We start from the raw sequence: 14,881 nt of genomic DNA, 5'->3' as shown, positions 1-14,881 counted from the left end.
ATCTTCTGTCGGGTAAAAGCCTAATTAAATACGATGAACTGTGTGCTTTTACAGTGATGACATGTGAAAAGGGTTTGCATTGTAAATTCTAGTATTTACTGAAACCAAAAAATGTTAAAGCCTAAATTATCCTTGTAAGAATGTTGGAATGTTGCATCTGATTTTCAACAATTTAGTTTCAAAACCACATTCTTGTGGAACACAGGAAAAAATGTCAGACTAATACTGCATTTATAGCTGTCTGACTTCTGGCATGTTTGGTCAACAGTTTGTGGCTCAACTACATCTAGCTGCAGAGAATGCACTATTCTATGATATATTTATTTTATTTCATATTTCAGAAGCAAATTCCGCAATGATGTTCGGTCCAACAGTCTGAAGGACCATCTGTGCGTTTATCCTGTTCAGCTGTCCGGGTTATTGGACGGGGCAGGCTCTTCAGAGGTCTGGCGGTACGCACAGAGCTGAAACACACCTAGAACGAATGAGAGGCATCCTCTATTAGTAATCACATTTATCATAAAGTATATCATTAAAGTTTGGCATGCAAAAGTCCTATACAACTTTGTGTATTTTAGGATTGCAGGAAGCGTTTCCAAAGAATTTTGGTTAGTCACTGTTAATGCATGAACACGTCATGTAAATGATGTTCAATGGTTTTACTTTTAAAATGCATATCTTATTTCCGAGAAAACCTACTAGATGGTGAGCCATTTTTGATTTATTAAAAATGGAAACTGTTTTCTCCTGCTATAAATGCTCTAAAGCATCTCTGCACTATGAAGTTCGAACTTGAAATTAGTAAATGCATAGAGATTTGAGAACACATATACTCTTCTCGAGTCAAAAACTATAGGAAGTTAAAACCTGCTGCGAAAGCCAAAATCACAGCCACCCAGCCAATAATGTAGGACCAGGAAAAGCGCCAGTCCAGGAAGCGTTTGCCAAAGAAGGTGACGGTCACTCCTGTGTAAACAGCTAAAGCCAGAAGAGCAAGAAAACCTTCAACAGAGAAGAAAAGAGAGAGAAAATGTAAACTATAGCGTTTGTTGGAGTTTCAGAGATGCCTCTTTGTTTCGCTTATCAGTGATCAGCTAGGAGAGTAGCTCTTTCAAGCCTCTTAAAAATATTTGCCTTTTCACTTTGTGATTGGCTGAAAGAGCAAAGTCCTCTGTCTACGTCAGACTTTTTGTTCTAACCTATCGAAACAACAATCAAGCAGTAGAAAGCAATTGTTTTCCAGCTGTAAAAGTCCTTATGGTACCTGACAGGACCAGAGCGATGCCTCCGGTCCGGACCCTCCTGTTCTTGGTGCCATTAGTGAAGGCGCTAAGGCCGAGCACAGTACCAGCAAAACAACTCAGCACGGCCAGAAGCATGAAGGCCCGGGTGGCGTCCCAGAAGGCTGGAAATGCAAAGACAACAATCAGCCTTCGAGAAAAGGGCACAAAAAATGCAAATAATTACACTTTTTCAGTCTCTCAACTAAGTTGTCTCCATTAATTTTAGCTTCTGTAAAAAGAATGAGCAATAACAACTTGAAGTGTGTAAATGCAACCTCCGGGAAGCTGATTTGCAAACATCTTTTGAAGCACATACCTACGGTTATGGTGTGGGCGTGGCATTTGTGGTTAATGCAGAACCTCCAAAGTCCCTGATTGGCTGAGCTGCCCGAGTAGCGATAGTGCATCCAGAAATCTGTTGCCGTAGAAACGATGAGGAGCACCAGGGCGGCCACACCGCACAGGGTGCCTCCTCCTGCTAAGGTGTACAGCATTGTGAAGCCTAAATGTCCAGCAGAGAGGAGAGGAGAGGGAAGATGGGAGATTATTTATGAAGTTTTATTAGCTTTTTACTAGTAAAAAAAACAAATGTTTTTATTAAGGGCATCTCTTCAAGTCTGTCGTTTATATTGATTAAGCTTGCTCTATTAGGCATGCATATAGACACTTACATGCATTGCAGTGATGTTAGAAAGATCAAATTTTTTATGAGCTAAATTAAAGCTTAGAACTTTCCAAAAAAAAAAAGAGAAAGCAAATCCACATGACACACACAGCAGAGTGATCCTCCAGAGCGTGGTGAAATTGGTTGGAGCCAGAAAAAGCACTTGACTCAAATGGCTGTCAGACAATAGGCTTGCCTATCAGGCAGTTCCAAGCTATTGTTCCTCTCTAATTCCCCTCCGCACACCACAAAATAATTTTCTAGTACACAGCAACTGAACTGTCAGCACTGCAACAAAACCCGAAAACAAGTTATTTTTATACACTCCCCCAATGCATCTCTTTAAAGTGGCCAAAATGCTCTGATTGTGTCCAAAACGGGCAAGCATACCTTAATTTAAAAATGTGTGCAGCATTCCTAATATTAACGCAAATGGAAACATGCAGTAAAGCTTGTAATGACATATATATTTTTTCAATTATAGAAAATGAACTTCTTCAGACACCATCTCCTCTGTGTCTGTGTAGTTCTCAGCTTCTCTGATTTTGCTCTTTAAGTTTCTAATCCTTCCTGGTTGTATCAGAAATGCATATAATTGTGTATGATTCCAGGTTTTACCTTTAGTTTGGCCAGCCTGTGTCCAGAGTCGCTGGCTGTTAAACGGTGTGCCTATCCTTTTTAAGCCCTGGACCTCAGGCCCTCATTGTCCATCTCACAAAAGAGTGAATCATCGAGTGCAGTGTGTGTGTGAGAGTAAATCCCTCTCTGGCCCTCCTCTCTACCCTTTAACCTTCATCACTCCATCAGCCCACTGTCCATACTGTGCCATGCTTGATCCTTCTATTGCAGGATTCACTATGTAATAATTAAATTTAAAAAAAAAGGGAAGAAAATGATGCGCTGGAAAACGAATGCATGGGTCGTACATGGTGCGGGAAAAGACACAATACAAAATGCTGCTTTTATATAATTAGTTCACCCAACTCTTTTGTGAAAGTTTTAATTTATCCACATGCAACATGTACGAGACAGCGACAGTTTAATCCTATTTCACCTTTGTTGTTCCTTTACTTGTATCATCAGAAGATAAAACCAACTAAAACCCATACCCAGCCTAAAAAACAAAACAAAAAAAAAGGTACTCACATCAATGAAGGCTATTCTGTTCTTGATTTGCTAGAAACTAGTTTTACTGAACTTCATGCTGCAAAAATGAAAACATTTTTGCCAACATGTTTACGTTGGCAAAACGACTTAAAGTTGTGAATTATCTGTCTAAATCAAACTTTTCAGTTTGCTTTTCTGGCTGCATTGTATTTTATTCTGAAATGTGTGCAGTGGGTGATTTAAATGCTGCTTCCTAAAAATAAAAACATGAAGAACGCAGCATTTGATTAGAAGTTCTGACCCACTGGTGAAGTGTTTTGACCCCAGTCTTCATTGATCAGTGTACAGAGAATAAACAAACACCTTACTGGTGACAGAGACCAAGTCACAAACAACCCCAGCAACAGTTGTATTTTTCTTCATTGTTGAAAGCAGTTTAGTTTTTTTTTTTTTTTTTTAAGATAGGTTTGACTGGTCTAGTGGGTTTTATTTAACAGTTGCCAGACAGGAAAGTGGGTTGTGAGAGGAGAAAGACCTGCAGTGGGGGTCATGAGGCCAGAACTCGGGTTGGGCTGTGCTTTATCTCTGCATCCCATTGTTAGTTTTCTTATCACCAGTTTTCAAAAGTGATCTTCAAGGCTTACAGCATCAGCTTATAAACACCCTGTGGGATGAAGAAAAACCTTCAGTTCAGTGATGTTGCTGCCTCGATGACAAAATTTGTTCCGAAACACATTAACTTTCCATTTTATTGATAACCAAAATAAAACCGGATAAGTCACATTTTCAGTCTTCATGTCCTAATTAATAAAAAAAAAAAAAACTTTAACGATAACATGGCAATCATTTATTTTACATATATATGTGCACAGTCAAAATGCTGCTTCTAATTTTCTGCATTGATGACATGTTTAAAATATTTACTTTGACCTGGCATAGAAATGCAATCAGAAAAGAAAGCTAACTCTCTGCACATGTTTAATAAAGGCACGTTATGAAATGCATAAAACTAAATGTTGCTTCCTTTCGCAATGTTGAGTACAGACACTGATTTCCATGGAAACCACTGACATCGCTGTGCTTTGATGAGCTGTGAAACGCTGTGCAATGTTGCAACGAAAGGTAAATTCTTTATATTACTATTCTTTTTTTTTTCATCAATTTGACAAAATATTGATAAAATATTTCAGTGCACTGTTAAAGAACTAAAGCAGGTTTTAAAGTGTGCTTGAAGTGAACTTAGTTTTCTCTTTTTTTTTCATGTCATCCATCCTTTCAATCACAATATAACAAGCTAACAGAAGAATGAATAGTACTTTTGAGGCTTTGGGATTTACACTAAGACCAAATTACAACTGCACATACATTTTTGTTTCCTTTGATAATTTGAACAAATTTTTTTAGATCCACCTTTAGCTACAGTTGACCTTTGACATCACACACACACACACACACACACACACACGCACACACACCCCCACACACGCACACACACACACACACACACACACACACACAGATTTTAGAGTGTCCCACGGTGACAGAATCACACCGATGTACCGCGGTAGCATTCCAATGCACACAGGTGGCTTTCAGTGCAGCAAGTCTTCAAAACACCATCACTGCAGTACACACAAAGAGGCTGATCTAAACAGAGTAAACTGCGCTCTTGTGCACAGCTAATTTCTTGAAATTCTCAGGGCCCCGGAGCCCAGAGGACGACAGTTCGATCGGCAGACGAGGAGAGGAACGTCTGGTCATGTGGGTGCCACCTGCACTGGATCACCTTGTCCAAGTGCTCGCCGGCCAGCGTCTGAGGGAGCGGCTTCGTCAAGTCACCTGGAGTCAGAAGGTCAGGGTTAGCTGCACGTGCTGTTAAGTCGTCGTTTTCTTTCTATGCTCACAAACGACATGGGCACCTTGAAGGTCGCTGATGATGATTTTGTTGTCGTAGGAACCGGTGAGGAGATGATGGGCTCCCGGCGAGAAGCGCACGGAGCGAATGTCGCTGCCGTGGGGGCGGAAGGTCTGAACTATGCGTCCCCCTCGGATGTCGTACAACATGCAGGTGCTGTCCTCCTGACCGGTGGCCAGCAGGCGGCCGCTGGGGTCCACCGCCACTGAAGCAACGGCACTTCCTGAGCGACAAGGAGGAAGCACATCCTAGAACTGGCTCAGCCTGATTTAAAGCATATATTTTAAGGTCTGTATGTTTTTAAAAACATCCAGGCTGTTTATTATAACCTTCCTGTTTCTATCATATACCTAATATATCATTTTGGAAAAAAAAAAATAAATAATAATAATAATTGAGGCCGAGTTGGATTGTTTTTTTCTTTTATTGAGATAAACTGGAGGTTGCTGGAGTTTTTCATTTTTTTATGTGCCAAGCTTAGAGAAAAATAAATGAACGATAAATAATAAACTCCAAGCATGTGAATGACAAAACTTGAATTCTTATTTAACTACACAAGGACTTTTCAATATTATATAAAAAATTGTTTAAAACAGAACAATAGTTAAAGGAGGGGGGTGTGGGGGTTATACCTTCCTGTACAATTTAACTTGACATGGTTGGCTTAAATGATATGACTGCTTGGGCAGTGTGGACTAGTGAACTGCAGCTGATCAAATGTTGAGTTAAAATCTGGATCGTCCGTGTTTTGACTCACCTGATCCATGCAGAGATGTGCCAATCACCCGAACACAGCTGGGCACACGGAGGTCCCAGAACCGGACCGTTTTATCCTGGGAGCCGGAGGCGATCATCCAGCCGCCCCATGTGCACACGGTCAGAATGTGACCTGTTCAGGTATAATAGCACTAAGCTGTTTTTTAATTGTGACTCTCTTGTGGTGCCGTACTTTCAATTTTGAATTGGTTTGAAAAATATCAGAGTTGTAAAATAAAAAGTGGTGTTTTTAACCACTGGGTTACCTGTGTGTCCGCTCAGGGCATGGAGGCCTTGTCCTCTCTGACAGTCTGTTGTGTAAATGTTGCAGTCTCCAGCCCCGGCACTGATCAGGATGGATCCCCCGCTCTCGGGACCCTCCATAAACGCCAGGTCTCTTATGGTACCATCGTGCATGCTGAACTCCAGGTCTGGGCCTGAATCATGGAAACATTTGCTTTTAAGCAGCGAGACAGCGTATGCGAGTGGAAATCTAATTTCCTGTCTTCACTGGCTTTTTCACCTGTACTCATATAGATAGAAAAAAAGAAAAAGCAATACTAAACCTGTTGAACTGTACCTGTGGCATTGCAGCTGTCTGCATTGAAGGGCAAAACCTTAACATATTTGTCGTTGGAGCCGGTGGCCAGCAGCTGTCCACAGTGACTCCAAGCCACACAGTAAATTGAGCCTTTGTGATGTTTGTTTCGTCTGAAACGCACCGACGGCTGTTTGGCTGCACCGGAACCGCTAAAGTGGCAAAACAGTAAAAGACAGTGCTGAATATTTAGGAGAAAAAGAGAAATTACATATTTTAAGCTTTATACTTTAATATGGCTTATTGCATATTAAAGTGTAATAGTGAACTTTATGCAATATTTTAACCAAGTCACAAACAGCATTGTTCAGTTAAAGATGCCATGGTTTTGAAGATTCATTTCTTAAAGATATTTTAGAAGAAAATTGGCATAGCTGGGTTTTAGTATCTAGTATCTGTTGAAACTAAGTTTAATAGAAAATCTATTTCAGAATTTCTATTTCGTATAACTTTGTTGGGCCCTGTGAAATCAAACACATCAAGTTCACCAACTGAGGTCTGGCAGGTTAAAGAAAATGGTTGTAAATGAAATATAAATAACGTGAAAAGTACTTTATTGTTTAGAAATTCATATGTTTCTAAGATTCTATTTTCTTTTTATCCATTTTACCCAGACCTGGAAAAGAACAAAAGCAAATTCCTTACATACGAGGCCTTCAGACTGTGAAGGTACCAAGTGTTAAACTATAAATGCAAATAATAATCTACGTCCTCTTTTACTGTCTCACGCCTTGGCAAACAAAGCCCACCTGCTGGTCACTGTTTCTGGGTAGGCACAGACTCTCAGGGTTTTGGAGTTTGAGCCGACTGCATAGAGCGCTCCAGATGGATGAAAAGCTACGGCACGCAGAGCCTGGGTGTCCTCAAGCTGACTCACCCGCACAAACTGGGCTTTGGACTTCACATGCTGCAACAAGACCAGAAACATAACGACGGGTTCCAACAAGAATCTAAATGTCTTTCAGCGTTTGAGCCTTGCTTGTGAGTGGAAGTTTCTCCATAGTTTTTGGACATTTGGTTTACCTCGTGTGTGTTTCTGATGGTGGAGCAGCCAGGGCCATCTTGGACTGCAGCGGCAGAACCTCTGATTCTTTCCAAACTGAAAATGACAATATAGCATTGCATTTTAAGCCTGCACATCTACTGTTGCATACAAAAATAAAATAAAATAAAATAAAATCTGATTTATGTACAAATTTCTTGTACACTTTCAACTGAAATGTTAAACAAAATGAACATTTTTGACAACTGGTAGAGACTGTGAGAAAGCAGCAAGTAAGAAAGAAAAAAAAAAAGAAACCGCCTGAAAAAAGAAAAGGAGAGACACAAAAAGGGAAGACGGAAGAAAGTCTGTAAAATCTTTAAATTAAACTGCATACTTTCCCAGCCTCCTCTAGGCTGTTAATAATATCCACTGTTTTATAGTGTATAAAAATGCTAAATGAGACATGTAATTCCACATCTTGACCTTAAACATGAACATTTTTTGTAAATGTAAAAAAAATAACGGTAAACGTTACACCAGACACTTGAGAGGCTCTTACCTGCGGCTTTTAGTAACTGGGGACTGGCTGAGTGACGGCTGGCCGAGGCTCCCAGAGTTTAACGGGGTGCTGCTCACCCCTCCTGACCTGCTCCTCACAGGGCCCCTCTCTGTGCTGTGAACGTCGGCCATCCCGGGGCTGGAGGTGCAGCTGTTTGTTGACAACCCATTCCACTGCTGGCCCAAGTGCGCCATCACTTCGTCTCCTTTGGGATCGATGCCCACATTCATCTCCTCCAACCGCTGAATGGATCTAGACAAAGCAACAGGTCCTGGGGTAGAACTAATGTCACGTTTTCTCTCATCGGTCAAACCGAATGCTTCAGTGCGATGCCCCCACCTGCTAAGGAACGTCTCGGTGAGGTTGTGTTGGGCTCCGTCCTGCTGCTTCACACCTCCCTCCAGCAGCATCTGCTGATAGAGCTGTCTTTGCTGCTGCTTCTGTTCCAGATGCTGCTGCACCCGAAGCCGCTGCCTGTAGTACTCCTGGATGTGCTCTGTGGAGTCACGGCGCTGTAAAAACACAACCACTGGGTGATAAATAAAACCACTGACCAGCGGGTGCTGTGCTTAACCTAGTAGAACATTGATTATCCTTTGACAAACCTTTTTTTTTTTTTAGTTAACCCTTCAACTTCCAAGGTCTTACCCTCCATCACTTAATCCATAAATAGATGTTTAAGACCCTAATCCTATGACAACAATCTGCACACACACGCACACATGCACGCACACACACACACACACACACACACACACGCACGCATACATACATAAAAAAAAAAATCTAATTTCACTTTGCTCTCCACAAGGAACTGAGATGCATAAAGATGAGCAATGGGTCAATGTTTGTATGAGCATGCATCAAATCCAATTATATGCTTCAGATGCTCCTGACTTACACCTCTTAAAGAAGACATAGTGAAGAGGGAAGTATCTAATAAACAAGAGTAAAGAAGAATTTTGTGTGGAGTTGTGATGTAGAAAAGCTGAGAGCATTCACAGAGTAGACGGATCTAATTATATATATCTTAAAGCTGCAACGGTGCTTTCAGGCACACCGACGATCCTTCTTTGACTTTGAATTGAGTGACCCAATGAAGTTCACAAAGCCAACTCAGCTGAAGCAGCTAAGGTTGGTCTACATCACCTCTTGTCTTGTAAATAATAAGATTTTAAACTGTCACATGCACACCTAAGATTACAAAAATGGTGAAAATTAACCACATTTTCATTCACCTTTACGATTTTACTCAACATGCCACGCCTGGGTTCATATTGGATCCCAAATACACCATGCCTTGCAAAAGTATTCAAATTCCCTACACTAGTTCACTTTGAATTAGGTTACAACCACAAACGTCAAGTTCATAGAGATTCATTGTGATAGATCAACACAAATCAGTACATAACTGAGAAGTGGAGTTTTTTTTTTCTCACCTTGAAATGATATTGCAACGATCACTCCAGTTTGATGAGAACAAAAACTTAATTTTAGAGGACAGAAATATGTGGAAAATCAGCTGTGACTGTACGATCACAAATAAATAACTAAATAAATGAAGGCAGCTGGGGTCCTAAGCACTGCGCATGACCCTGAACACATCCTCCCCTTGGTGAAAGTTCAGGTTTCGAAAGAGACTTTTCACATTTATAAAACATAATGCTCCCTAAAGCAGAAAATACATGTGAAAAAAAAATAAAATAAATCAAACTAACAAAAATCCCCTCATAATATTTGATCCGACACTGAGCACTTTTGGATTTCTTTCCCAGTAAAGAATTTCATGATGTCGTATCATGATGTAATGTTTATCAACACTTGAATCTTTCAAGCATAAAGACATCATGATTATAAATATAACATTCAGCACGATTTAGGTAAACGGAGTGTATTTAATAATACCAGATTGTACCAAAATTTCACCATATAAATATAAGATGTACTTAATGTATAAACTGCACCAGCTATGACCACACACACCTCCAGTACGTCTGCGCTGCATGGTGGTCCGCCGTCTTTTCCTGGAGTCAGAGGAGTGCGTGCGGTCTGGGGCCCATCCAACCCCTGCGAGTGCTTCCTTAACACAGAAAAAGAAATATAAAAAAAATCAGTAAATTTTAACATATCTCAGATAAAACAACAACAGCACAGAGAGAAAGTTGTTTTACCTACTTGCTTTGAATTTAATCGGGTTTTTATCAGAAGTCGCATTCTGAGATTTATTTTTTTGTGCCAAATGTGCACAATATCTGCAATCAAAAGCAGCACAGGAGAACCTGAACTCTTACCTACAACTATGTAAAACTGTAATATGGGTGTCACCGATTTTGTTAAGAATTACAAGAGAGCTGGAAGGTCACACCTGAAAGAAAACTTGAAATGTGTATCAGTCAGAAAAAACGTTTGTGAGCTGCATAGCTACTTAATTCCAAAGGGTTTACAAGCTTTAAAACACGATGGATCTTTTCTTGGGTTTAAAGCTTATTTGTGGATGTAGAATCAAACTGGTAGATGTAGCTCCGGATAAAACATTCTAAACAAAGATATACGGTTACATAATTAAATTTGAACATAATTATGTATATTAATATGATTGTATTTGGAGTTTTTAATCCCCTAAACCCAGCACAGCAAACCGGTTTTAATCCTTTGTTGGCTTTTACCTCTCAGGTGAGTCATCCTGCTGATGCACGTTATTCTCCACTAGACTCCTACTGAGCGCAGATTTCACGTTGCTCTCCATGCCTCTTTTGTCCTGCGCTGCCAGTCCGTAGGACAGGCCGTCCAGAGCTGGGTTGAGGGATCTGGACATGTACGTGTCGGCCGAATGAGGTCTCTGGCGAAAGGGCGAGGTCGGACAGGGAGAGAGACGGTTGATTAAGGGAGTTAGGAGGTCGGCGTGTCCAGCCTTGCTGGGTTTCACCAGGCGGTCCACGTGAATGTTCAGGGTCTTCTGTTCGAAGGCGCAGGTGAAAGCACCGGAGGAGAGGTTCTGCAGCCAGGAGAGCAGTGACAAATCCAGCTCATCGCATCCATTCCCGCAGAGCAAATCCACGCCGAGCAACACCTCGCCCTCTCTGATCTCCTCACCTGTCGCTTTACTCTAGACGACACAGAAATATCAACAAAAATGTGCCTCAGCTTTGCACGAGAAAAAAAAAAACTACAAAAAAAAAACAACAAATGGTTTCCTTAAAAGCCTGGCAATGCATTTTCAATTGTGTACTTTCTCATGTAGTTAAATATAATTGCAGTCCATTTTTATCTTTAGCACATCATGATACCTGGCAGAACTCTACACAGCACTCGTAGAGGATTCCTTTGATGAGCAGCTGGAAGAGTCGGTTCCCGCTCGCCCTGAAGCCCGCCTCGCTCAGCTTCCTGTCCGCAGGGATGAACTCGGCCACCATGGCGCAGGCCTCCTCGAAACAATGGACGCGGGCCGAGCTGGGGTTCCAGTCTTTGAACTCGGCGTGGTGGGTGAGGCGAGGCAGGGTGAGGAGAAGGCACAGCTTGCTGTAGTCTTCTTTGGTCGGGCAGAACTCCTCCAGATAGTGGAGGCACTTCACAGCCTCCTGCATTGTGAGCTCCAGCTGTGGAGGGGAAGGCAATGAAGAAAAACAGTAAGACTGTAGATGTAATTAATATCTGTGTGGCTCAATAAGGTTAGATACATTTTACAAATCGAATCGTCCTTAGGAACCATTCCTTAATGTATATAACAGTTGCTCTTCAGACTTTTAGAATGGTAACCTGAAGATTGTTGAGAAAGTTTTACAAAGACATCTTTAGAATTACTACTATACTATAAACTATAACCTAATTCAACTTATACATACGTTATGCGGATCCTCAGTAGCTGATATGGCGTTATTGACACACAGAGCTTCCAAGAACCTCTGCTTTAGGACGATGTATCGAAACCTAGAAATACAGAAGTATTAAGAAAAAGGACTGATGACAGCATCGACTGCTAGCTTAAAGCTTAAAATGTCCTTCTAATGCACAGAGTTGAGAGATATGGAACAAAAGATGCAAAATATGTAGCTAAATAATCTGACAGATATTTTATTTTACCTTTTCTTATCAAACTTTTCCATTCCTTCTAAAGGTTGAATGAACTGCATCACCTCCTCCCACTGGCCATCCAGAATGAGTTGCCTGTTTAAAGTCATAAAAACAAACCTCAGACAGGTGGATTTACTACTCAGGAAACTTCTGCAGGCAATTGGTTCCATTTCATTTAGTAAAGAGGGGAGATTCAGATTTTTATTTACATTTCCCCCCCCCATCCACTTCCCAAATATGCACTACTTTCTGTTTGTCTTACATAAAACTACCACTGACTATCTGCTTACGTACAACCCTTTCCAGTTTTCACATGTATTGTAGGATGAGCGTAGTTATACCGGAGGAAGAGCATATCATCAGAGTAGAGTCCATTAATGACACCGCTCTCCTTTTCCAAAGCCAGCATGCTGATGTGCAGCTTCCTGGAGTTCAGGAAGTCCAGGATCAGCTTGATCACCTCGGCCTCCTTGATGCTGATGACCTCCTCTGCTGTCATGTTTGTAGATGTGTTGACAGATAGCAGTTAGCTGGGGGGAAAAAGAAAGACCTTAACGAATTTGAGAGTATACTTAATGCTTTGAAGTGATCCTGAAGTGATCGCTTAGCTGCTGGTTTTACATTTAGTCATCCCTTTTAAGATTTTGTCTGCTTAGCCTTAAAGATATCAAGAAGGAGTCTCAAATTGTTATTTACTTGGATGGTGTTTGCTGCCTGGTGAAACGTTCTGTTGCTCCAAAACCAGTCACATGATCTGCAGGAAATAACAAAATTACCAAAGAATGCTGCTTATTTAAAATTTTTCTTTACAACTTTTTTTTTTTTTATTTCACACATAAAAAATGCGAAACATTTCAATGAACTTTTCAAAGGAAAGATTCATGGTAGTAGGTTGTAAAAAAAAAAAAAAAAGCTAATTTTCCCCTCCAGTCTCTAGACAGGCTGATGGTTATCAGGAATAATTTAACATAGAACGTGAATTAATGACAAACCAGCATGAAAGCTAATTACATGTCTTCACATTCTATACATATCCTATACATTTTGATTTACATCTCACTAAAACCAATCAAGCTGTTCAAATTACAATCCCACACACACTCATATTTTTTTGTCCGTTGTGCAAACATTTTGAAACTAGCACACGTTATAATGTAAGTTGGCAAACTATTGCAATGACTCATGGCAACAACAGAGAAGGCAGTTTTATTCAAAATAAGTTCTATATTTTGGGACTCACCTCTGGAGGTCGCCCTTGTGACTCTGGTCATTTTATCTGAGCTCAGAGTGACAAACCTTCTTAGGGATGGAGCAGCAACATCATGAAGAATTTTGTAAACTAAATAAATGTTTGCATGAAGTATTTTTGTTGCATTTTGAAGAACAATTTTCTCCGTAAGATACATCCTCTACTCAATATAAGCAAGCCTTACTGTAATTAGTACTCTGATGAATGGAGTAAGGCTCCATATAAGACTGTATTTACTAGTTGACACTTTATTATACAATTAAAATGGAAAATTGCTCTATTTTGAAGATGACTTCAATGAGGTTTATTGTGCTTTCTTTAACACAGAGACTTGAATTAAGGTTGCATGTAATGCATCTGTCTAATAAAGGAAACAGGGATGTAATTCTATGCAATCGGCCAGTGACTGGTTAAATACTGCAACACCGGACACGAACATGAAACAACAGCTTATGGCTGTACCTCCATGCGCGTTGTAGTAGGAAGAAGAGGGCGGTGATGACTCCGGGCGGCAGAGTACAGTCAGCCGCTGACACCGCCCCGTACCCCCCCCCCCTCCTACCCCCCCCCCCCCCTGCACAAAAACACAGCATCCCGCTCCCGGTTCTGGAACAGGGTCTGCGGCCCAAATCTGACAGCTTCCACAGCACCTTACCCCGTTGCTAGACACGCCTTGTCTACTAGAGTCTGTCAGCGTTTGGCGACTGCATTTACACGCAAAGCCACTCCACAGGACACGCAAGCGGGAACACAGAACACAAGCACTGCCATTCATTTTCGACACCGCGCCAGATCACAGCGCAGCCGTGCCAGCTCCTCACCTGTCAGGCAGCCACACCGACACACGTCGCAGTCAGCACCTCTTTTCCTCTTTGTGCAGGGTTTGCAGCACACCCGGTGGGGGGGGGGCTCTTGGATGTTAACCGAAAAGCTTTATTGTCATGGGGCTCCCCTCTTCTTCGCTTCTTGTACACAGGTTACGGTTGCCATGCGGACGCAAACGTTAGCCACCAATCAGCTGAAGCGATGACGCCCAGCGGACAGTACAGCGCCACAGCGCGACAACTTTTAAAGGAAATGTGCAAAAATAAGACTTTACTGACCTGTTGTAGCTATTACTATTCTTGATATTATTCTTTAAGCAGTCAGCCGTAGACTGTGTTAACAAGAAACCTAAATACTTGTGTTTTTGTATAAATTTACATTACCCCTTGGATTCAGTTGCCGACTTGTTACTGCTTTCGTTAATTGAGACAGAGGCGGTTGTTGTAATAGTGCCCTAGGTGAACCCACTGGCCCCAATGCACAGAACTAGACAGAGAAAGGCACTTTTTCAAACAAGCCAACGCGTTAGAAAGCTCTAAGTTTTTTATTATTTATTTTTATAATTTAACATATTGCATCAAATTCTGAAACAGTGCTCTATAGACCTCTGAGTTGGTTAGAATTGTGTTTATTCTGTATTCTTTAGTTTATTTTATTAGAGTCTTGTTTCTGTTTTACAGTCCTGCCTTAGTGATTCCACTTTATTATGTTTATTCTTTGTTACTCTAGTTTAATTTTCTTTCCTAGGCAGTAGCTCAAGGTTTGCTGTAATGAGTTTTATTATTATGGTTGCATATTTTCATTCTTAAAATTTGACCATTTGCATAATTTGCATTCAAGTATTTTTCATACACACATTGAACACAGAC

General features: G+C 41.0%; 2 protein-coding genes across 2 annotated transcripts; both read right to left on the bottom strand.

Annotated features, from left to right (window-relative positions):
• Window positions 1–305: 305 nt before the first annotated feature.
• lim2.2 (lens intrinsic membrane protein 2.2) lies at window positions 306–1,779 on the bottom strand. The gene is made up of 4 exons (XM_014967372.2): window positions 1,600–1,779; window positions 1,265–1,405; window positions 868–1,002; window positions 306–475 (listed from the first exon to the last, which is right to left on the bottom strand). Exons 1-4 carry the CDS (start codon window positions 1,775–1,777, stop codon window positions 405–407), a joined length of 525 nt encoding a protein of 174 aa, XP_014822858.1. The 5' UTR covers window positions 1,778–1,779; the 3' UTR covers window positions 306–404.
• A 1,710-nt stretch (window positions 1,780–3,489) lies between these two features.
• LOC106903496 (WD repeat-containing protein 47-like) lies at window positions 3,490–14,330 on the bottom strand. Its single transcript, XM_014967368.2, has 17 exons — window positions 14,009–14,330; window positions 12,635–12,692; window positions 12,280–12,468; window positions 11,948–12,031; window positions 11,710–11,794; window positions 11,155–11,463; window positions 10,534–10,973; window positions 9,851–9,947; window positions 8,207–8,379; window positions 7,868–8,119; window positions 7,347–7,422; window positions 7,073–7,230; window positions 6,306–6,475; window positions 5,992–6,162; window positions 5,727–5,858; window positions 4,974–5,192; window positions 3,490–4,893 (listed from the first exon to the last, which is right to left on the bottom strand). Exons 3-17 carry the CDS (start codon window positions 12,435–12,437, stop codon window positions 4,751–4,753), a joined length of 2,667 nt encoding a protein of 888 aa, XP_014822854.2. The 5' UTR covers window positions 12,438–12,468; window positions 12,635–12,692; window positions 14,009–14,330; the 3' UTR covers window positions 3,490–4,750.
• Between the last annotated feature and the right edge of the window lie 551 nt (window positions 14,331–14,881).

Source organism: Poecilia mexicana, unplaced genomic scaffold (assembly GCF_051168715.1).
Source record: "Poecilia mexicana isolate PSO_F unplaced genomic scaffold, ASM5116871v1 scaffold_4, whole genome shotgun sequence".
Classification (NCBI taxonomy): Eukaryota; Metazoa; Chordata; class Actinopteri; order Cyprinodontiformes; family Poeciliidae; genus Poecilia; species Poecilia mexicana.
This window is presented reverse-complemented; position numbering and strand designations above follow the sequence as displayed.